Source organism: Sinocyclocheilus anshuiensis, unplaced genomic scaffold (genome assembly GCF_001515605.1).
Source record: "Sinocyclocheilus anshuiensis isolate Anshui unplaced genomic scaffold, SAMN03320099.WGS_v1.1 scaffold1505, whole genome shotgun sequence".
NCBI classification, from domain to species: Eukaryota; Metazoa; Chordata; class Actinopteri; order Cypriniformes; family Cyprinidae; genus Sinocyclocheilus; species Sinocyclocheilus anshuiensis.
This window is the reverse complement of record NW_015547699.1, coordinates 48,549-71,329: the sequence shown is the minus strand read 5'-3', so window position 1 is coordinate 71,329 and position 22,781 is coordinate 48,549. Positions and strand designations below refer to the sequence as shown.

The 22,781-nt window shown below is 37.9% G+C and overlaps 4 protein-coding genes across 5 annotated transcripts in view; 3 read left to right on the top strand and 1 right to left on the bottom strand.

The window, feature by feature from the left end:
* The window catches only part of LOC107703864 (calpain-1 catalytic subunit-like), a 30,426-nt gene extending 28,626 nt beyond the window's left edge, over nt 1–1,800 (top strand). Inside the window, exons 18-19 of the mRNA XM_016506652.1 lie at nt 685–743; nt 928–1,800. Of these exons, the coding sequence (XP_016362138.1) occupies nt 685–743; nt 928–954 (86 nt within the window). The 3' untranslated portion in view covers nt 955–1,800. The remainder of the gene's footprint in view (nt 1–684; nt 744–927) is intronic.
* Nucleotides 1,801–4,314: 2,514 nt separating this feature from the next.
* On the top strand, nt 4,315–7,008 carry LOC107703871 (zinc finger protein OZF-like). Its single transcript, XM_016506660.1, has 6 exons — nt 4,315–4,415; nt 4,529–4,570; nt 5,057–5,249; nt 5,324–5,421; nt 5,516–5,594; nt 5,703–7,008. The coding sequence occupies exons 2-6, from the start codon at nt 4,568–4,570 to the stop codon at nt 6,839–6,841; spliced, it is 1,512 nt and encodes a 503-aa protein (XP_016362146.1). The 5' UTR covers nt 4,315–4,415; nt 4,529–4,567; the 3' UTR covers nt 6,842–7,008.
* Nucleotides 7,009–7,479: 471 nt separating this feature from the next.
* LOC107703870 (purine nucleoside phosphorylase-like) lies at nt 7,480–12,434 on the bottom strand. Its single transcript, XM_016506658.1, has 6 exons — nt 12,211–12,434; nt 11,000–11,169; nt 10,809–10,912; nt 9,625–9,800; nt 9,314–9,504; nt 7,480–8,472 (listed from the first exon to the last, which is right to left on the bottom strand). The coding sequence occupies exons 1-6, from the start codon at nt 12,231–12,233 to the stop codon at nt 8,255–8,257; spliced, it is 882 nt and encodes a 293-aa protein (XP_016362144.1). The 5' UTR covers nt 12,234–12,434; the 3' UTR covers nt 7,480–8,254.
* A 5,931-nt stretch (nt 12,435–18,365) lies between these two features.
* LOC107703868 (ATP-sensitive inward rectifier potassium channel 10-like) overlaps nt 18,366–22,781 on the top strand; it is a 20,523-nt gene continuing 16,107 nt past the window's right edge. Inside the window, exons 1-2 of one of the 2 annotated variants that reach the window (XM_016506654.1) lie at nt 18,366–18,466; nt 19,661–19,762. The gene's annotated coding sequence lies outside the window, so the exon portion shown is untranslated. The other variant, XM_016506657.1, reaches the window with a different exon arrangement.

Here is a 22,781-nt window from a genome sequence, read left to right as displayed (position 1 = left end):
AAATCTAGTGTAGCGTTAGTTCTGGCAGGTCACGTTAGTCAAGCTCGCATCAGCTGACCTTCAGCTGATCCCCATCTACCTATGGGAATATGACAGCTAAGCATTCATATATAAGGACCCTCCGTGTTATCAGCAGTTTTCGCATTGCTCAATAGCTAATTACCCTCCTCCATCCCCAGCTCCTCCTCTGTCAGTCAAGATTCAGCCTTCTGATTCTCCTTTGAATCAGACTAATTCTAAAATGTTTACATAACATTATTGAACTTAACGATATCTGCAATACATTTATGTTGGTTCTGTTCACCCTGGGGGGTTAACGCTGCTCTCCCTGCTCTCATCCATGCTAGGCTGCATGGATGCGCAGGGAGTTCTTGCACAGAACAGAACCATACCGCCAATCCAAACTGTATGCTAATTGTCAATCATCTTTGACGATAGTGGTCCTGACAGAATTCATGTAATTAGGTATTTTGCTGTTACTGACAGAAAAGTTCTATTTAGAGCTATTCTAAATAGAACTAAGTAACTAAGAACTAAGAATATAAGATCTATTTATGCACTAAGTGCGCTGCCATAACACAAAATTACAAGAATGTGAACATACAATCTTTTTATAAGTACAGTAATTCTGACCTGACATGAAGCTATCAGGACAATCGGACTGAGACGTGTGTGTTTTTACAGAGACCTTCAAGACGCTGGACACAGACGCTGATGGATTCATATCGCTCACGTTCTTTCAGGTTTCACTTACACCAACAATTCAACACACTGCAAACACACGTAGAGAGACGAACATGTCTGAGATGAATTAGTCATGTTTAGTTAACCTCTATACATGTGAATAACATGCTTGGTTCAAAGACTGTTTGCAGTGTGTCAGTCAAGCTGTTGTATTCTATAATGATCTTTCTCTCTGTGTTGCAGTGGATTTCTCTGACCATGTTTGCCTGAAATTGACACAGATTTTCACCGTTCGTCTGCACTGAGACTGTCTTCTCATCTGTAGTCCTGCCATCTGAAGAGTGCCTTCATTTTTATACTTCTGTAATGCATTTCTATGGGATAAACAGCCTTAATGATGCAACCCTGTTTACATAGTCCACATGCAAAACACTGTGCCAAACGCGTTTCTAAAGCCAAGAGAAAAACATTTACAGCATGTTTTTTATCATTTCCAGATTGAGCTGCATGCATTTCTCCAGATGAAACTCATTCACACTTTCTGTGCCAAATGAATCATTGCCAATTTCAATCATTCTTCATTTTCATCGCTATTTTATGATCATGAGCTGCATATCTTTCAGTGAATGTCATATCTTAATGCTGTTTGTATAAAGACCGCTGTATTAGACATGCATGCGCTGGTGATGCTGTAGATCGAACCTAGCTTTACTTACTGAAGGGGATTTGGTTTAGACTGAATTTCATGCATGCAGCTGTTTTATGGGACAAACTGTTTGAGATGTACTGAAAAACCAAAGGATCTTTTAACAAGCGATAAGGGACATACACTTTTTAAAAATGCCATATGCATTCCTTTAGTTCTGTTTATATGAACAATGCAAAACATCCATTTAATACAATCTAGAAAGGAGCAACAACTGGGAACAGATTGAATCTGATTTTCATATACGCAGAACCATGCGCTTTAACAAGACGGCACTTTTCTTTTAATAGAAAGATGAGTATGAAAAGTGGAGGATTTTCTTTTTTCCCCCCAATGCCAAGCAAAATGTTTGTTTTTTTTCCAATGTTGATTCATTTATGTGGGTTTTCAATAAACTTTCTTTTAAAGTAGCACATTTTTTGGTTCTTGTCAATGTGCGTGAGCAAATATCTGTAATGTTGGTTGATATATCAGCATTGGCAAGAATATTAATTCTTGTACAATTACGTATGTGGCTTTATGACCTCATTAATTTATATATTTTACATTGAATATTTGTAATTAAAAATCTCTCGGGTGACCATTTAACTAAAAAGGCTAAAAGGACATGATGTAGCAATGTTGAAAGTCAGCAACACCTTACAAATTCACTTATTTTAATCTAAACGACTAGCAGTGTTTAAATTTAAAGAGAAGAAAATGTAAAAAATGCACAAAAACACTTGGTGTATAAAAACTGTTTTACTTTACTGACACCAAGGCATATACAAACAAAACTGAAACGTTTCTGAAATCGTATTTCAGATTAATAGTAATGAATGTAATGTCGAATTCATTAGTGAAGAAATGAGTATTTTGTGAAATTAGTGTCATCATGGGTAAAGCGCTGGCTAATGCGTGCAGAGAGGCTTTTATTTTGAAATTAACTGGTACCAAACTTAAGGCCTCGACCTGCAAGTGGGCACCATCAGACCCTTCCTCCTGCTCTGTGCGTTGTGTGTTTGATGTATATTTGCAATATTCATTGGGACAACCTGCTCCAAACCCTACTGCGGTGGTACCAGGGTACACTGCTGGAAATACCAGTATTATTCCATCGCGAGTACTGTATTTATGGACTTCAAGATATCAACAGTGACTAAATAAAGCTGGCATTGCGTGGTACTGTGTGTAACGATGCATATCAAAGATGAACAAACTAAAAAAAAAAAAGTTAACCATGGTAGCCATTAATAACAACAAAACTACTACGAATAAAATAGATAGATCATTTAGAATTCTGTATTTCAGTCAAATCACATTAGATTTGAAGGTAAAAATAATTGTCCAGATTGTTTGTTTGTTTATTAAGACTAATTCCAATTTACTGAATATTATTATCATTCTATTAAAAAGGTTTCCATGATCATGATGAATTTCCATGATGAATTCTATAATTTCTAGCTATTGTTAACACAGTAAAATCATAATAAATCTCAACTTCAAGATTATTTTTTATACTTTAAGACCAGGGGCCTGTTTCATAAAACAAGTTTACCAAATAAACCAGGCTTATTTCAGTTAGTCTGACTTATTTTGAACCAAATCAGCTGACAGTAAGTCAGACTAGCTGAAATAAACCTGGCTTATTTGGTAAACTTGTTTTATGAAACAGGCCCCAGATTACTTATTTATGGCTAATTCCAAACAAATAAATAAATAATTATTATTATTTAAAAAATTGGATTGAGTTTACCATGACACATTGTGTATTAACCCTACTTGTTATATTTAACTAATTATGGGATTTGTAGCATGCAGGATGCTGCCCATGATATAGACACATTGAATAAATTAAAGGTATATTTTTTATTTTGCATATCTATAGGCTATTGTATTATTTTACTTATATGACTTTCTTATAAGCATTTATAAAAATAAGCAAGCTAATTTATATAATATATAAAAAATAATAATCTGTTTTTGCTGTTGTGTTTTAGGTGACTCGTGCTGAATGTGGCGTATGGGGTTGAGAATGCGTTTTCTGATCTCTTCACGTTTAAGACTGTTACCGTGTTAGATCTGCCACAGACAGACATCACCTCATACTTCCCCGAGTGTTTCGAGTTCATAAATGAAGCCACTCAGCAGCAGGTGTGTATGTGAAAGAAGAATATCCAGAGATAGTGTGTGTGTGTGTGTGTCTGTGTCTGTGTCTGTCTGTGTGTGTCTGTGTCTCTCTCTCTCTCTGTGTGTGTGTGTGTCTGTGTGTGTGTGTGTGTCTGTGTTTGTGTGTCTCTGTGTGTGTGTGTGTGTGTCTGTGTGCGTGTGTCTGTGTGTGTGTCTCTGTGTGTGTGTCTGTGTGCGTGTGCCTGTGTGTGTGTGTGTGTGTGCCTCTCTGTGTGTGTGTTTAACCTGTTTTCTGTGTGCTCCTCAGGGTGGAGTGGTGCTGGTCCACTGTAACGCCGGCTGTGAAAACCGCCAGGCCTTACATTCAGCCAAACCCAGGCTTTATGAGTCAGCTGAAGAAATAATAACACATGATTCCACACAAAGACTGATTTTTGTAAACCGAAATGTCCTGTTCTTAGCATCTAGATGTTTCCCAAACTGCTTGATTACTGCACACGTCAGATTTCACACAGCACTTGATGAGTTTATGAGTTGATTAGATGAAGCAGGCGTGTTAGATTTGTTAAGACACCAGAAATGTGAAGTTTGGGGACTCCAGGGCCAGGATTAAGAAACGGTTTTAGTGTCAACGTCTTTTATTTCATATTTATATTTGATTAGTTATATTAAAATATTTTTTTTATGAATGTTTATGTTTATACTTGTTGCAAAAATACAACATTTTAAACCCTCGCTGCTGATTTATTGATGGCCTTTACATTTAGTGGGTGACTTTTATTTTGAAATCCATCGTGACCGGAAACTGTTCAGAGTCCGCGCACACGTCACAACACAACAACTGAAGAGACTTCGACAAAACAAACAAATCGGTGATATTTTCACCTGTTTAGTGATTTTTAACGATATTTTACAGGTGTGTATAGAAGCATGTCGTGTGAAGCATCGGTCCAGGAACAAGTGCTCTTAATAATGGACAGTTTAGTCACTTCTATAGTGACAGAAATTTGTCAACTCGATATTTTTCAGTCAAAACGTCAAAATGGAAATCCAGAAACTGATATTAAAATGGTAAGTTCGTCCAAAAGTATAATGATTAACATTTTAACGTTTGTAAATATGTTAACCATTTTACTTTCACTAAAAAATACCGTGGTAATCATAGTTAACGTTACTTCCAAAATATACAATAGTTGATGGTTATTTTACTAACGTTACTGTAAAAAGATAATACACTAATATGGGATCCTTCGATTTAGATATTTTATTTATTTTATGATAAGCCCTTTTTTCCCCCGATGATAGCTGGTTAATATCAAACCACCTCAGTTAATGTTTGAACTATCAGAAAAAAGTGGACCTTGAAAAAAGAAAACATGCATTTAATAAATAACAAAATATATGGATTTTCAAACCTTGTAATATTCGTAATAAACATGGGAGCGTCAATCCTCAACATTACATGTGCGGAAACCTAATAAAGCTAACCTGTTGTATGCAACAGTTAGGTAAGCAAAACTTTTAATTAGACTGATTATTTCTTGTTTGATTCACAAGAATCTGACGGCTGCTATAAGGAAAATAACAAACTCAACAGCGGAACACATCTGCAGAATCCTTCATAAAGCATCAAGTGGATCAAGAAAAGATCTAACACAACCAGATCAAGTCAACCATATGGTAGAGCAGCAGTTTGCTGGGAGTGGAAGACCACTTAACACTCATATCAAAGATGAGGAACATGTCAAAGGTGGTTCTCCTCATAATTAAATCATGTGTTACTGTTATTTTAATAGATTAAATAAGAAAAATACACTGTTGTAGGAGGAGATGAGCAAGATTTCACCTCAGACGTTGTGTCGGGAATCCAGGAAAGATTGAATTGCACCCCATCTGGTGGACATCTTCTTCAGACTGTTGAAGTAACCCACATCCAGCTGTAATTGTTGTGTTTTTGAATATACAAAGGCTTTGATTTGTTGTGCATCAAACTAACATAACCCTGACTTCATCTAGGAAGAGCCGGAGTTCAGATTTGAAGAAGTATTTGTCCATGAAGAGGAACAAGTAGTGTGTCAAACTGCTGCTGTAGATGGTACAGACTAACTCAATTAATGCAATTGGATTAACATGGTATAATATGTTAATGTAAGGCCTAAATATACAATATCATATCTATAAACATGCCTTGTTCATGTTACAGAATCAATAGAGCCCGATGCAGATGAATCTGTAGAGCATCAAAGAGAAGGGCAGTGGACCACTGAACCAAACTCTGAATTAAATGACATTTCAGTACCATTAAACACACTGGATCCACCCGATATTATCGAGACAGGATTGGACGTCCCAATAGACGCCGCTGAAGAAGTGCAACCGAATGCAAGCGATGAGCAGAACATATGCAAAATCTGCGGAAAGACCTTCACCCACCTCAACAACCTGAGAAGACATGAGCAGAAGCTCCACAGCGGAGAAACGCCTCATGCTTGCCAAGAGTGCGGAGAGCGTTTCGGCTCCAGACGCCTCCTCCAAATCCACCGCAGAGACCACAAGGTGGAAAAACCTCACAAATGCACGCTCTGCGACAAGGTGTTTCGCTTGCCCAACCACTTGAGGAATCACATGATGAGTCACGGTGACCAGAGACCGTTCTCCTGCGCCGCATGTGGGAAGAGCTTCGCCTTGATAAGCATCCTCAGAGCTCATGAGCGAACGCATGCTGACGAGAAGAACTTTGTATGCTTGCAATGCGGTTCCAAATTCCTCACCAAGTCTTACTTGGACTACCACCAGCGAGTTCACACTGGAGAAAAGCCATACCTGTGCAAACACTGTGGGAAGAGCTTTGCCCAAAAGGGCAACCTCAAGGCACACGAAAGGCTTCACACGGGCGAACAGCCCTTCAGATGCGAGGACTGTGGAAAAACCTTCGTACACGCCAACACCTTCAAATCCCACAAGCAGCTCCACACGGGAGTCAAAGATTTCTGCTGTGAGCTTTGTGGGAAGGGCTTTCGGCGAGGAACGCATCTCAAGACTCATCTACTGACGCATTCTGGAGACAAACCGTTTAGTTGCGATGTATGCGGGAAGACTTTTGCCCTCAAAGGATCTCTGAAGACGCACCAGCTCACTCATACGGGGCAGAAGAGTTACGCTTGTAACGTCTGCAGTAAGCAGTTCACTCAGGCCAGCTCGCTAGCCAAACACAAACGGGTTCATACGGGAGAGAAACCGCACCGCTGCGGAAACTGCGACAAGTGTTTCTCTCAAAGCAGTCATCTTAACTATCACTTGAAGGTCTGCCAGTCTGGGACAAAAAGTTCTGCAAACTCTTAATGTGGAAGAGAACTAACTGAGCAGTCATTCCGTTTGTGCCTTTCTTGAAAAAACCTAACTATGACCAAATATTTGAGACTTTTCTTAGAAGATCATCCGTTTCATGCCTAATTATTGGATATTATTAGGGTGAATCTCACGAAGAAACTCCTGGGTCAAATTTTACAATGAAATAAAACAATTATATTTTGCATAAGGAAAACATAATATATGAGACTATTTGAAGAGTTCATTTGCAAAAACGGATAACTCATGTAAAATCATGTTTTTTTTTTCATTGTGCATTCCAATTAATCTCAATCAAACTGCAGTTGGGTTATTTTGATTAAGTAAAAATAACACAAAAAATACAGCTAACATAATAAAAACATGATAACGGTAAAAAAAACATGATTTTTTAAAATAAAAAAACAGTTATCGGTTTTTGCAAATAAACTCTTCATTTGCAGATTTGTACATTTAATACTCAAATAAAATGTCTCAAAACCAAACTGAAATAAAGGAGTAGAAATGCAATTTAAAATGTAAAAAACGTAATTGCCATGGAAATAATGTCATGCAAAAAAAAAAAAAAAAGTAAAATATAATTTTTCTTTTAGATTTTTCTTTGAAATATGCAAGAGCCCACAAGTGGACACAGTGTTGGAAAAAAAAATATTTGATGGGGAAAAAAATAAATATTTCAATGGTTTGCATTCACTCGCAAAAATATTGCATTCCCCTGAGAAACTTCGCATTCACTCACAAAAATATTGCATTCCCCTGAGAAACTTTGCATTCACTCACAAAAAGCATTGGCATTATTTTCCCTCCTAAGTGATATTATTTCCATCACAGGTTTTGGGAATGAGAAGAAGCATTCACATTTTTTTTCTCCCATCTCAATATTTCCCCATCACCATGACTCCATAGAAATACTACCAGCATTTAAGATGTTTTTTTGTGTAATGTGTAATATTAAAATTGTACACAAAACTCACTTTTCCACCATAGACGAAAGGGAGACATGCGTAATAAATAGCCAATTTTACTAATAAATGTAAAAAAAAAAACACATAAGATAGACATTTACTGTACATCTACTGACAAATACTACAAAGCAATCAAAGTTTTACAAAGAATTCAACTTTTAAATTAAGACATAGCAACAAATGGTAAACGTCAACTTAGAATTAAGAAACATTAGTTTTGGCATTCAGAGGAATGTAAAAATTATTTGTATTTTTTCTTTTTTAAAGAGAGAGAAAAAAAAAAAGCACTTTCCTGTTGACCGGGTTTATATACATAAGCGCAATATATCACAGACCAAAAATGAAGGGTTTAAAAAGATTCAGAAAGTGAATTGACCTGTTTGACAGTTTTTGCAACCATAACCATAATGTTTGTTCACAGATGAATGAGCGTTCTTTTGTCTTAAGCAAAATTGTTGTTGTGTTCTATCCGGGTGACTATGGTGGACACCAGCCTCTCCAGCTGCTCCGCCCTGTGTTTGCCCGTCTGCAGAACCTCCTCATGATTGGCCTTTTCCTCGCTGTCGTAGTCCATCACTGCCTTATTAGTTATCAAAGACAGAGCGAAGACGCGCATCCCACAGTGCCGTGCCACAATCACCTCGTGAACCGTACTCATGCCTAAAACACATGAAGTCTGGTTATTAAACTAGTTCACATAGAACAAATTGCATATAAACAAATTTGAATTTCAATGTTATATAAAACACATTATACAGAACAATAACTCACTGGTTACTAAACCACTGCTCATTTGCATAAAAAGTTACATTTGGTTCAACTTAAGGTATGTTTACACCACCACTATTGTACTAAAAACGCTTTTTCCTGTGCGTTTTTGAGAAGTTTCGCATACAGACAACAATGTTGTCAAAACGAAAGCCATTCATTTGGATTCACGAAAACAACTAATGCATGCCAGGCCAATAGCACATGCACATGACGTAACCGTTTACAAATCGTTGTGTTTTTATCGTTAGATTCTGCTATTGTAACTTTGTACTTTGAAACCCATTTTCAAAAGTTTGCATTCTCGGTCCCCCAAAACACCATTTTTGTGTAACTGAATGGCCAAAACCCATAAAAATGTCCTGTTTTAAGTTGAAAACTGTGTCCTGTAAACACCCCCTTAAGTTGCCCTGCAAAAGATTGAAAATGAATGCCTTCCAGCTACTTTGTTACAGCATCACTGTTCATTTGCATAGAGTTAAATTTTAAACTCACATTTACATTTACGCATTTGACAGATGCTTGTATTACATTTCAGGTATGCATTTCATTAGTTCAGGCATTCCCTGGCAATCGAACCCATGACCTACTACAGGAATACTAACTGTTGTCAGTTCGAATGCTCTTTTCAGCATGTCGGAGAACTGCGTAATACTCTATTATATTATTTTATATCATAAAGCTACAATAGCATGTTCTGATTGGTTGGCTTCACAGCAGACGAGACTCTTACCGACAGCATCAGCTCCCAGTTTGTGCAGCATGCGGCACTCTGCGATCGTCTCGAACGACGGTCCGCCTAGAACGCAGTACACACCCTCTCGCAGGAAGTCACTGTAACTGAGCTCCAAACCCACGTCGAGCGCCAGCTGCTGGAGTTCTCGATCGTATGCGTCAGACATGCAGGGGAAACGAACGCCAAACCTAAAAAGGTCGAGTAAGGCTTATGTAGTGAACAGTATCTACAGGAGCACGTGTGGGATCTCTGCATGTCAAAACGGATCCGTGACAACCGTGGTGATAGATAAACACATATAAACATGCCTTTCGTCATTGGGTCCAGCCAGAGGGTTGTTTCCAGCAAATCCAGGCATGTTGAGATGATCTTTGATGATCATGATGTCGCCTACTTTATAGTCCTGGTTTAGACCGCCAGCGGCGTTGGTGAGAATCACGGTCTCCACACCCAGCAGTTTGAACATCCGCATGGGCATCGTAATCTAAAACAGAACAACAATCTTAGTTTGAGATGCTTTGAACCTCGCATCAGTTGCAGTTTGCATCAGCTGTGTTCTATTTGTGACCCTGGAGCACAAAACCAGTCATAAGTAGCACTGGTATACTTATAGCAATAGCCAACAATACATTGTATGGGTCAAAATGATCGATTTTTCTTTTATGCCAAAAATCATTAGGGTATTAAGTAAAGATCATGTTCCATGAATATATTTAGGAAACTTCCTACCGTAAATATATCAAAACTTCATTTTTGATTGGTAATATGCATTGCTAAGGACTACATTTGGACAACGTTAATGGCGATTTTCTCAATATTTAGATTTTTTTTTTTGCACTCTCAGATTCCAGATTTTCAAATAGTTGTATCTCGGCCAAATAGTGTCCTATCCTAACAAACCATACATCAATGGAAAGCTTATTTATTCAGCTTTCAGATGATGAATACATTTTAATTTCAGAAAATTGACCCTTACGACTGGTTTTGTGATCTAGGGTCACATTTGTGCTTTTTTTTTTAATTGTTGATCAAGCATCAGATGGACAACTTGTTGCACCTTGCAGATATTAGCTTTAAGTTTTAGCGCAAACATAACCGGTGTAAATGCTATAAGTGTTCTGGCCTTTGCATTCCACAGGGTCAAAGAGTTTACGCTTCAATCAGGCACACAACACAACCAGTTAAAACTAATTCGGTTTTCAATAAGGTCATGTGTGGACCAAATATAGTTAGTTCCTGGTTAAGAAGGATCTTTAGGTCAGAGTCCTTCAAGTTTGTGCAACTTGCAATTTCAGTGATATTTAAATACACAGACGTGAACCCTTCTTAAACCCAGAGGCTTGGATCAGCACCCAGGACCGTTTGGATCTGTAATCCAACAATACAGCCACAACCACCTCTCAATTTAACTGTCAGACTGACAAAGAGCCGTATTGTTTACATGTTTTGGACTCGGACGAGCCAGAATGTGTGTATTATAGGGTGCTCGTACCTTTTGGATGGGATATCCCTCATAGAGATGAAACCGTCCCTGCATGCAGACACAAGGTCTGCCCTTCAAAGTGCCGAACACCAGCCGTCCAGCGTGACCGTGCACTGCAGAAGAGAAAGAAATGCACAGATTCAGTAATGATTTTAACAAGATAAGATACACAATATTCTAAATTATTCAGTAAACCGCACCTGTACTTTGGGGGAAGTTGGGGATGTCCCTGTAGTTGAAGGCCACCTGGTCTTTCAAGGCGTCAGCCAGTCCACCCAAACCCGAACCGCACACGATGCCCACCAGAGGACGCACTGCAGTCTGGGACCGAAGCCAGTCAGCTGTGGCCTGGCAATCCTCATAGCTGTACCTGCGAAGAGAGAATGGAAAAAATGAGTTTATGAGGCCCCACACATGACTGTAACTGAATGTGTTTCCACATGTCTGACACTCTTGAATGTCACACAGTCGCATTACACTTTTATACAATATACTTACACAACTGACATACATACAATAGCATTTGCATATGTATTACATAACTACATATTATACAACAATATATCTAAGATGTTGAATACTGTAACATATTTGAATGCCTATGAAGCCTGCAGATACCAAATAAACATATCCTGCAACACAAGCCACTTTCTGACACATCACTGCTGTAAACTGAGTGGCTGACTACTAAAATAAACTTCCTGTGACAGAGCAGCTTTATGATTAGTACTTTGGCCATTGCACAAAAAAGTAACATAAAATCAATTTAGATTTACAATTTAATTGCAGCAAATATACATTTCAATACAATCAATTGTCAAAACAATTAGCCTACTGTTCTCAAAATAACTAGCCGATGTCCAAAAAGCACTTCTCCAAATATGTATGGCATTAGTGGTATTTATAAGTAGTAGGTTAATGGTTGACCAATATTATTGGCTAATTAAACATATCTAGAGAGTACGGTGTCAAGATTATATTGTGTCTGTTATACAGTAGCTATGTTATATTTTACAATTTTATTTTTGTACATTTTAACAGAATGTCAATACAATCAATTCAAAGTCAATTTTTCCCTCCAATAAATATGTACTTCAAAGCGTTCTTTCTTAACCCCGCGTTTAAATCCCCAAACATTCGCTTAAGTAACGGTTCCGTTCGCTTCGCGGGAAACTGTTCAAAACACCACGTGCTCGTCACTGCTAAAATTCGGTTAAATTAAATGTTACACAGTTAATGAAAGAATGAACGGATGAATTATTATAGGTCGACTTTAACCAGCTAACTGAACTCCCTGTACTATGCCACTGATAACTTACAGTCACCATCGAAATAGAAACTCAACCATATAGTCCACTTTCAAAAGACAAAATGAAGACAGTAGTCTTAGAAAAAAATAATAATCGTTTACCCAGTGCTGCTCTCAGGAAACATGATTAAAGTCGTTGGAAAAATCCTTCACGAATACGGAACGGAAATGTCGATGTTACTATGTAGCGATGTATGGTAACGTTACACACGAACGTAGCGACGAATTACCAATTAAATACATAAAAGAGATGATAATAAAACAACACCACAAGAACGAGACGCGAGAATGAATAAAGCGCTTTTAAAAATCTCGTAGCCGGTTTCTTATAGAGCCGCCGCTTCCGCCGCTCCGCCCCGGGTTTGACGCAAACGAGAAGCGGAACACCTCCTGATGGGTGGGCCGTCATGGGCTCCCGGTCTGTTATCAGTAACATCTCACTAAAACCTGAGCAACAGCTGTCAGACTGAACAGCCTGGAAATTGGTTTTCCTAGATTTATGGATGGTTGAACAGCACAAACGCACGTGACTAAGAGTCATCCAAATTGTCATGTGGGTCCATGTGTATTTGGCTCGTTCAAACTAATTCACAATGATTCAGATAAAGGCATCATGCACTTTTACACAGATAGCCTCAACTGCCTTTTCTTTTTGGCTTTGTATCAATAAACTGGACAACAGGCGTATGATATGTAATACTAAAATTTCAGGGTGTGTTTTTAATGTAATCCTATTTTGTTGAGTTCTGAACATATGCAAGAACATATTTCGTCCCGCTTTGCTCCGCCTGGGTCAACATTGCAGAAATGCCTACAAAAGTTTCATAAGTCGAAGAATTCAGTTCTCCAGCATTCCCCTCATGCTAAATCAGGGGTGTCCAATCCTGCTTCGTCCTGCAGAGTTGAACTCCAGTCCTAAATAAACACACCGAAACCAACTAAACAAGGTCTTCAGATTCTCTAGAAACTTCCACGCAAGTGTGTTGAAGCTGGCTAGAGGCAAACTGGACACTGGCCCTCCCGGAGCAGGATTGGACGCTCTTGTACTAAATGTATCCTGAATTCATCACAGAAGTTATTGCAGCATTTGCATTTACATTTAGTCATTTTGTAGACGCTTTTATCCTAAGTGACTTACAAATGTGGACAATAGAAGCAATCAAGAACAAAAGAGCAATAATATGTAAGTTTAATAATATGTAATTGTTGTTCTTATTCCTATTGTTGTATGTTTCTATTTATGTTTAATTAGTATGTAGCACCGTGGTCCTGCGAGACATGACATTTCATTCAATTATATGTCCACACATGTAGCAGCAGAATGACAATAAAGTTCAACTTGTCTTGACTTGACTTTAAGTGCTTTGACAAGTCTCAGTTAGCCTAATATAGCAAGGTTTTTTAAATAATAAATTCAAAGGAAACAAGTAGATAGAATAGAAAAAGAATAGAGAATGCTAGTGTTAGAGGCTCGTTTTTAATAATAAATAAAAATAAAATAAGTAAAGAATAGAGAATGCTAGTGTTAGAGGCTCATTTTTTATAATAAATAAATAGAAAACAAGTAGATAGGAAAAGAATAGGGAACGCTAGTGAATAAAAAAATGACAAACCCATATGTTTAAATGCATGTTTTTTTATTTTCGACTAAGAACAGGATCTACCAGGGTGTCTCAGAGACTCAGAAAGAGTTCACAACCCCCGGTGACCTATGACCTGTTTCAAACATATCACATTAGGTAGAAGAATCCTATTCATATTAGCACCTCGTATAACACACTTCCCACACATGATCATGTCAGTCAAAACCATCTTAGGGTTATCAATGAAGAATGATGATTCATTTTATTTGATCACCTCTGTGACTGCCAGTTTAATGCAATATTTATCGTAACAGCACAGTTCCTATCAGCCCATTAAATTACTCAATGGCACCTAAAGCCCGGCATCATCGCAATTCATGACATTATAATTCTCTGAAACTGCTTCTGCTTTTTGTGTCATATCCCACTGTAAAAAAAAATCCATAAAATGTACGGTAAAAAAAGTACAGTAGCAACATTTTAGGTTTTATGGTTTTAACTTAAATTTACAGTTAAATACCGTAATTTCATTAACTGATATAATGTTAATATACCAACCTATTGAAGTACCTTTGTAATACACTGATAACCACCCAATGCAGGTGGTGATGAGAAAGTCACATGATGAACCAAAGCCCATCACAAGCAGCTTTTAAATAATAACATATAAAGAAGGTGCACAGTGTCATTCACACAAACACTAAACACCATCATGGTAACACACATGAAACTGAAATAATGCAATAAACATTAATTTAACAACAACCCTAATATACAAAACTGATAAGAAAAAACTAAGAAGAAACATAGTTATTTCAACAAAAAAACATCAAATTTGAAATGTAACGCAGGGAATTGTGGGAATGTCAATTTACGGTTATTCACTGTAAATTATACGGTCTTTCTCACTTCCAAAAACAGTATACTACCGTAAAATTACATGTAATGTCCAATACAGTTTTTCACCGTATATAGTAGGGGAATTTACCGTTAACCATTTAACAGGTTTTTACTGTAACATTTTTACAGTCTTTTACCGTTAAATTCACTGTCATTTTTTACAGCTGTTGTGATCATCCAGTAGTTCAAGGTACCCACACGTGACTAAATGACAAACAGATAAGCATAATATTTACAACCTCACCTATAATAAAAGGCCTTATAGGGGGCCCTGTTTTTGCCTCAGTCACTGTTGTGACTGTTTATAATCAACCCAAGAAACATAGCTGAAGAAAAGAAATGGCTGTGCAGAGCTCAACCTGTATTGATGACGCGTTTTTTTCTTTGCACAAGCTGACACGCCTGTATCCTGACCAATGGTGTAACCGCTCGGCTCATGATGGCACAAAACAATTTAGCCGTTTCCTCAGAGGTTACAGCTTTGTAGGAATCAATAAAAATGTTCCCAAAGCTGTTCCGGTGCCAAGTTTATTATGCAACAAGTCCTGCAGAACAAGGTCAGGAGGCCCTTAGAATGTCTCACCTTTGTGATTTGAAGCAAATTAAACATTACTTGAAAGCCTCCATCTAAATAAGCAAAATAAATCAGCCTGAGGGGGATTCTTTTACACTTGTCAACATTTGAAATGGATCAGGTTGTCCCAAAACCTAAAACGCGTTCTTGTCTTTTGATCCGCTTCAAATGTTGACTACTGTAGATTGGAGGAGCTGCGTCTGATCAGCACGAGTCTTGAACGAACACATTAATCTTTACGCAACAAACTGCACACATAACATTCTGGTAATATTGTTATCCACGTCTGATAATTGCAAAGCATGCTCACTCCAGACCAAGGGTGTGCATGAAAGTCACATGTCGCGGTCAGCGCAGGAAGTGAGCAGGCCTGTCGTCATCATGCATAGTGACCCTATTATCCATAATGATTGAGAGTGTGTGCGGAACGTGTGAAATGCATGTGAGTTTAATGGGTTTAGCTTGACGTCTTTGACAAGACTATGCGGTTTGGCTAATGCATGCATCAGTCCTTTTATTAGTTCCTTATTATTGATTAAGAAGGCCACAAGCTCAGTTGAGACAAGTCATGAGCAAAATCTGGCAGATCTAGAATTTTCCAAGCTTCAATATCGATTAATATCTACAGATTGTCACAGGAGTGCGTAACTGAGAATCTGCAGAAATGTGAAATTGAATGAAGAATGGCTTTTATGGCAGAATCAAGTGTAGTCAAAGATAGGAAATAAAACAGTCCAGTACCAAATGGGCCACAACTCTTACTGGCATTTCCTGAACTGACAAGCACTGAGATGTTTTTGTGTGATCTATGTGAAAAAGGCCGGTCCAGTAAGAATCTTGACTGAGAAACATTGTTGGATTTGTCTATAATGTTACTTAATAAATGTGTGGGTCAGTTTGACTGCAGAAATTCACTGCCAGACATATTTGGACTCGGACCAAAGCAAATGTAAACTTTAACTTGGTTTTTCTCTCACAGCCTTTCATTAAACTTCCTGTGCAGCAAACACTGAGCCTTAGTAATTATACAGACAGGTCCAAAAGCCAATCTTGAACGGCTTCTATTTGGCATTTTTGTTAATTTAGTGCAGATTATTTAAAATGAAAAAAGTTTTTCAGCACCTTTCGAAGAGGAAGAACTTTGAGAAACATATGAGGAAATTTTGGACATTATAAAAGTGATGCAATAGGAAGAGGGGGTCATAAAGGGGTCTTATGATACGATTTCAATTCTTCCTTTCTCTTTGGAGTGTTACAAGCTCTTGGTGCATAAAGAAGATCTGTAAAGTTGCAAAGACTAAAGTCAAAGCACTTTATTTGGCCTTCTGAAAGTAGATGCATTTAGGAATCTTTAAGATTACTTACAACAGAACAGCAATGCATTTTATGGACGACCGTTTCGTGAACCTAGGAGAGGAGGTAATTCTGACTTTGCTATGACAATCTGGCGCTTCTGAATCAGCTACTGTTTTGTTATTAGTTTAAGTATTTGCTATTGACTGTTCAAATGTGGAGTTTTGCGCAACACAGGGTAACGCGTTGTGTGTGTGTGTGTGAGGGGAACAGGGTCACATCACAGGAGAGTGAACTGCCTGTCAGAAATCATAGCACGTCAGCTGTCTTAACCGCGGCTTGTGTACTGCATCATCACTGTGTCTGTCACGCGACTCTGTTGCCCTTTCGGGCTTGAACTGATGGTAAAACTAACGACATTATTAACTGTCTTGATATTTACTTTGAAAGCTGAAGCTGCGATTATGGTAAGGGGCGTTACATTTCCGACGCGTGCTTGTGGTGTTCGGCCAATCACAATGCACTGGGTCAGCTGGCCAATCAGAGCAGACTACGCTTGTCGGAAGGAGGGGCTTTGTTGAAAACGACGTGTTTGAGAGAGGCGGGGCATAGAGGACCTACAATAATGTACAGTATTTGAAAAATAATGTGTTTTTTGAACATTAAAGCATGTCAACATATTCTGTTATACCAAATACACAAAATAATGATCTTTAAAATAGCATCATATGACCCCTTTAAACAAGTAGACATCAAGTTTTGTCTTTTTATTCAACTTTTTACAGTAACACCAATCAGGTTTTTCAGCTCATTGTGCTTTATCATTCTTATGAAAAAATCATCAGAGTCGTCTCGACTGTCACCTTATATCAGAATGTGGACACTGTGCCAACTTTCCCTTTCTTTATGTAATCTCTCTATCACCCTCATTAGGAAAGAGTGGGTTGAAAAGAGACAAAAATAAGGAAATGGGAGATAAGCCATGATAAGTTTTATCGATACGGAATTCTTTTATGTCCACCATAAAACACTTTCCATCACTTTAAGACTTTGTCAATAACAGAAACTTGCTGGAATTTAGTTTTAACATGTCGCATCAAACCCATTATGAAACTCACCCAGTTGCAAGAATACAGGCCTCATTTAGCGTTATTAAATTCCAAACGGAGAACTCGGATAAAAGCGGCAGACATATTATCGTGTGCAAACACTGTTTATTTGAACAAATATGTAGGCCAAGGCCCTGTACGGGTCAGTCAACACATAATAGATACATGAAGTGAAGGAACTGCGGCACGTCAGCGATTGGCACATATAGAGGGTGGTGCGATGCTGGTGGTGTTTAGTGTCGATTTGAGAATAAAAGTGAATGTCCTGTAAGTCCCCGCCTCAACTCTGAGTTTAACAGCCTGTTTTCTTCAATTACCATTGCATAACACTTCATGCTTTTTGCAAGTCATTGTATACTAAGGCATCAGTTGGGTTACTGATGTAATGAACACATTCAAAGACAAATATCCCTAAAAGGGCTCATTCTCTTCCTATTATAGAATTCAGAAATAATTCATTTACTTAACATTGTTCAAAAACCATTCTTTCATCCACGCTATTCAATGAAGATGCATCACGACATCGACGATGCTGAATTGCACTGGTCCTCTGCTTTTACAGTATGGAAGACAGCAGCTTGGACAAGCAAACATTGCAAAATCTCTTCTTTTGTACTCTATGGGAGAAAGTTAATCATTGATAATGGGAAACAGACTGTACTTAACATAACATTACGTAAATTTAGAACACAGAGTTTTCTCTGTTTGACAGCAGCAATGGGGAGGTTGACATTGGCTGCGGTTCTTGCTGTCAAGAGTTGTTCATGCTCTCGCTTTACTCACAGACATAAATTGGTTATGTGAGAACGTATCTGGAGAATCTCACTGCAGTGTCATGCGTGAAACCTGCGACATTCACTTTGGTCCTCACAAGAGTGAACTTGAAGGCCTTTATTGTTGTAAGTAACATGCTCCTCCTGAAACGGAAAATTAGATGAGGTATTTGAAGGGACGTGCCGTTTCGTATTATGTCAAATGAGTTAAAATGCAAAATGCAAACCTGTCCATGTCCTGCATGTAAGAGAGATAAAGATAACTAGATAAAAAAGTTCGTCGAGACAAACTTTAAGTTGGCTTGAGAAAGCTGGACCAGAAAGTTAGAAAAAGTTTGAAAAGTTTAAGAAGTTTAAAAAGTTGATGGTTTTCAGTCTGAAATAGTTTGAAGTTTAAAGTAGTTTTAAAAGCTTAAAGTTTGATTGTTTTGAAGGCAATACAGTCTGTCAGAAATGCAGCTGCTAGAATACCCATGTGGTTGCTAAGGTGTAGCTATTCGGTTGCAAGGGTACTTGGGGTGGTTTTTAGAGCGGTTGCTAGGGTAACCGGGATGGTTGCTAGGGTGTTGCTATGCAGTTGCTAGGGTACCCGGGGTGGTAACAAACCTAAAAAGACAGATTGAATGTATGTGATGCTATCTGACAGTGAATGTGGGATCTTTATGAAATCAATCCAAGATGGTTTTATTTATACAGAGCTTTAAAAAATGTACATTGCTTCAAAGCTGCTTTACTGAAAAAATATTTCAGTATTAATATCTGAAATAGATACGTGCAATAACATACAGATAAAGTAATGGCAGCTGTGAATGTGCTGATAAGGATATTGAGATAAGATAATAGGTGAATTATGTCTGAAAGGAACAGATAAGGTTCTCAATCATTGTTTTCTACCTGATAAATGCAATCAAAAAGGACAACAAACAAAAGTTCTTAAAATCACGTTTTTGCTTGTATTGGAGACTCTTAACCCATTTATCAGGGGTCTCTGAGACAGGACTGGATATTTCAGTCTTACTTATGGACTGTGTGACTAAGATAGTCATAACATTCCTAAATCATAACATTAAAAATTTCAGCTAAAGAATTTCTCATAATTTTGAACGGGAAAAAAAGTGGCCATTTACTCATCTCCATGTTGTCCCAAACCTATTTCTTCCACTGAACATAAAAGGAAATGTTCTGAAGAGTGCAGATCTTCTGAAATACAACAGTTGGCTGAAGAACTGCAAGAATCGTTTACTGATAATATTCCCCTCCAAGCTATTGCATTCTGAACATTTTGTACCTTCATTTTCCAACCCTTTGACCCTACCTCAGGTAAAAATGGGCGAAGGTCCATCTGACATCCAGTCATTCTGGTTCTACTTGACAAACCCTTGAAAATGTGGAGGTGAAAAGCACAAGACTCCTGAGATGCATGTACAACTCTTTACGTTGCATGTTTAGTTCAGCCAATCATCACCATTTGTTAGTTTGGAAATAAATATGGTTATATTGCACATTTATTTATTTAGATTTCCCCCCAATATGTGTAAAAGTGTGTAAATATTTTAGTGTGAGAAAAAAAAAGCTATTTTATTAAATCAAGGTCAAATGCATTACATTTTGGGATACAGTAATCAGTGCAGTGTTCTGTATGTTCTAAGCATACCACAAATTTGCACTGTGCACTGTATACATATGGCAGGAATAGTAAGTGTGCTAATACAAACTTACATTCCCTAGTTGTCCCAACGCTCTTGATTCTGCCCATACTGGAGATGAACTGTGCAGCACTGCCCTCTACTGGATATATTCATTCATAGATCATTGCTGAGCTTTTCAGTGTAGGCAGAGGATTTGGAAAGCAATGAAAAGAAATCCAAATCAACCAGGTTAAAAAGTGAATTTAATATGCATTTTAAAGAAAATAATTCTTTAGGTGCTGATATTGTTTTTCAGTCATACAATGCATGCACAGTTATTAGCAAAATGCTGTTTAAAACAGTTTTAGATGAACGGATGCCATAGCATGTCACACTCAAGAACATGTGTGCTTCCCACAAGCATTAATGCCAAGTTGTCAAATACTCTAATGTCAGAAGACAGAATGCATGACAAAATATCACCCACTACTAAATAAAAGTCTTTGTTTTAAAATGGAAGAAAAGGGACACCTACCAGTTAGAATGGTCTCTTTAATAACCACAGGAGGGCTCTAGAGCCAAGGGTTCCTAAGAGACCATGCATCTGATTGCAGGAATGGAAGAACACGATGGAGAATCCCTTGGCTGAACCATGAGGCCAGCTGTGAGTTACAGGAGTTAACACACTCAGAGCACTGATTACTCTAATAAAACTTCTCACGCTGATTGTCCAAATAAAACTTCCCTCACTGGGAAGGCATAAAACTTCACCGAGCGGCTCCCTTGGACAGAAAATGGGCACCACTATCCCAGACATAGTGGTAATGGTTTCCTCTCTTTCTTTGAATAAAAATTCTGAATGAAAGTCTCTGCACAGTGTGTGTGTGTGTGTGTGTGTGTGCCTGTTTTTCTATTCTGGTGGGGACTTAAACCTGAATACACACAGACTCATGGGGACTCGTGTCACGGTGGGGACCTAAATTGAGGTCCCCACGGGTAAACAAGCTAATAATTCATACAGAATGAAGTTTTTTGAAAATCTAAAAATGCAGAAAGTTTCCTGTGAGGGGTAGGTTTAGGGGTAGGGTTGGTGTAGGGCAATAGAATATACGGTCTGTACAGTAGAAAAACCATTACGCCTATGGAGAGTCCCCACAAGGATAGCAAACCAGACATGTGTGTGTGTGTGTGTGTGTGTGTGTGGACTGGACTACAAAAAGCACTGAAACTCATGAGGTATGAAAAAGTTGTAGCTAGACTGAACAGAGAAAAAATGTGTGATACTGAATTGAATATCAACAGCTCAAAAGGGGACCCTTGAGAGAGAGAAACAGCGAGAGAGACGGAAGTTGAGTGGGAAAAAGAACACCATGTGTTCAGTAAACAAACTAAGTGTGATGCCAGAGAAAAGGGTCAACAAAAGAGAAGAAACAGAACAGAAGAAAAAGTCTCTTCCGACAGAGCCGTCCAGCCAAAAAGAGTCCTGACCGACTTACTTCACCTCTGCTTTCTTTTCGTGCCCCATCCTGTTCTCTTCCATCCATGCTTTCTTCTCTTGTGTATCTACATCCTCTCATTTGCATCTTACATCCCTGAGTGACAGATTAGCCTACCTTACTTTCCATATTATATTATTATTTTATTTATTTATTTTTGATAGGCTATTATTTTATTGTTTTGCTTTTCAGTTTATTCAGATGCCACATTTAAGTTAGCCTACATAGTTTTACATCACTAGATTTAATTCTCAAAACAATTAAAAACTTATCCAACCGAGTTCTTCTGGTTTAAGAAAATCGCACGCTTTGGCAGGTGGGCGGGAAATCAAGATTAACGCGCGTGTGAAAAAGCCCCGCGCAAAATGTCTCGGCACAAACCGGATTGTACCGCCGTCCGCGTTAAGATTTATGTGTCTGGTCCGTCTAGGGCACGCGGTAAATTTAACTTCCGCCACAACAAGCTTCGGTTTTAGGTCGTCCAGCCTTCAGAAATAACCTTTAGAGTGTAAATAATTAAATGTCATTAGTTTTATATGATAGCCGCTTGTTAAATGTACGCCCGATAATTTAGACGCCAGCAACACCGATACCGTGAACAAGACTTTCCTAAACAGAAATTAAAAAGCAGCACGAGCTTTTAAGTGAAAGATAACATTTTTTTTTTTTACTTATGTAGCCTAATATATAACTGTTGACTTTCGTATTGTGAAGTTAAAAAGACAAATTGCACCAAATGCCACAAAAGTCAAATCAAGTCATAGGCCTTTTTGGGAATGAAAAGCTGAGAGAAAGTCATACAATCTGTTCAAAAGAACAACATGCAAGCATTCTGCTAATGCAACATTTTTATATATATATACACACACACACACACACATACATATTCTACACAAACAAATACATAATCGTGACATTTTTTGGGGCGGCTGTGAAAATAAGACATAGCTTCGACCCTTTCACAACCCATTCAGCTTCTATTCTTTACAGACTTGTTTTTATTCGCGAAAAAAGAAAAGAAAGAAATATGCAATCTATAGTCTACACTCTAAAAAATGCTGGGTCGTTTCAACCCAACTTTGGGTCAAATATGGACTAACCCAGCTGTTGGGTTTAATTTTTCAATTAAAATTTTAACCCAAAAGTTGGGTTAGTCCATATTTGACACAAAGTTGGGTTGAAATAACCCAGGATTTTTTAGAGTGTACCCTAAAACCTTAAAATAATAATAAAAATAAATAAATAAATAAAAATAATTTCTCTCTCCGCCTTATACTTAAGTTAAAATATTCATCTTGTATCTTTTGTTGGTAATTT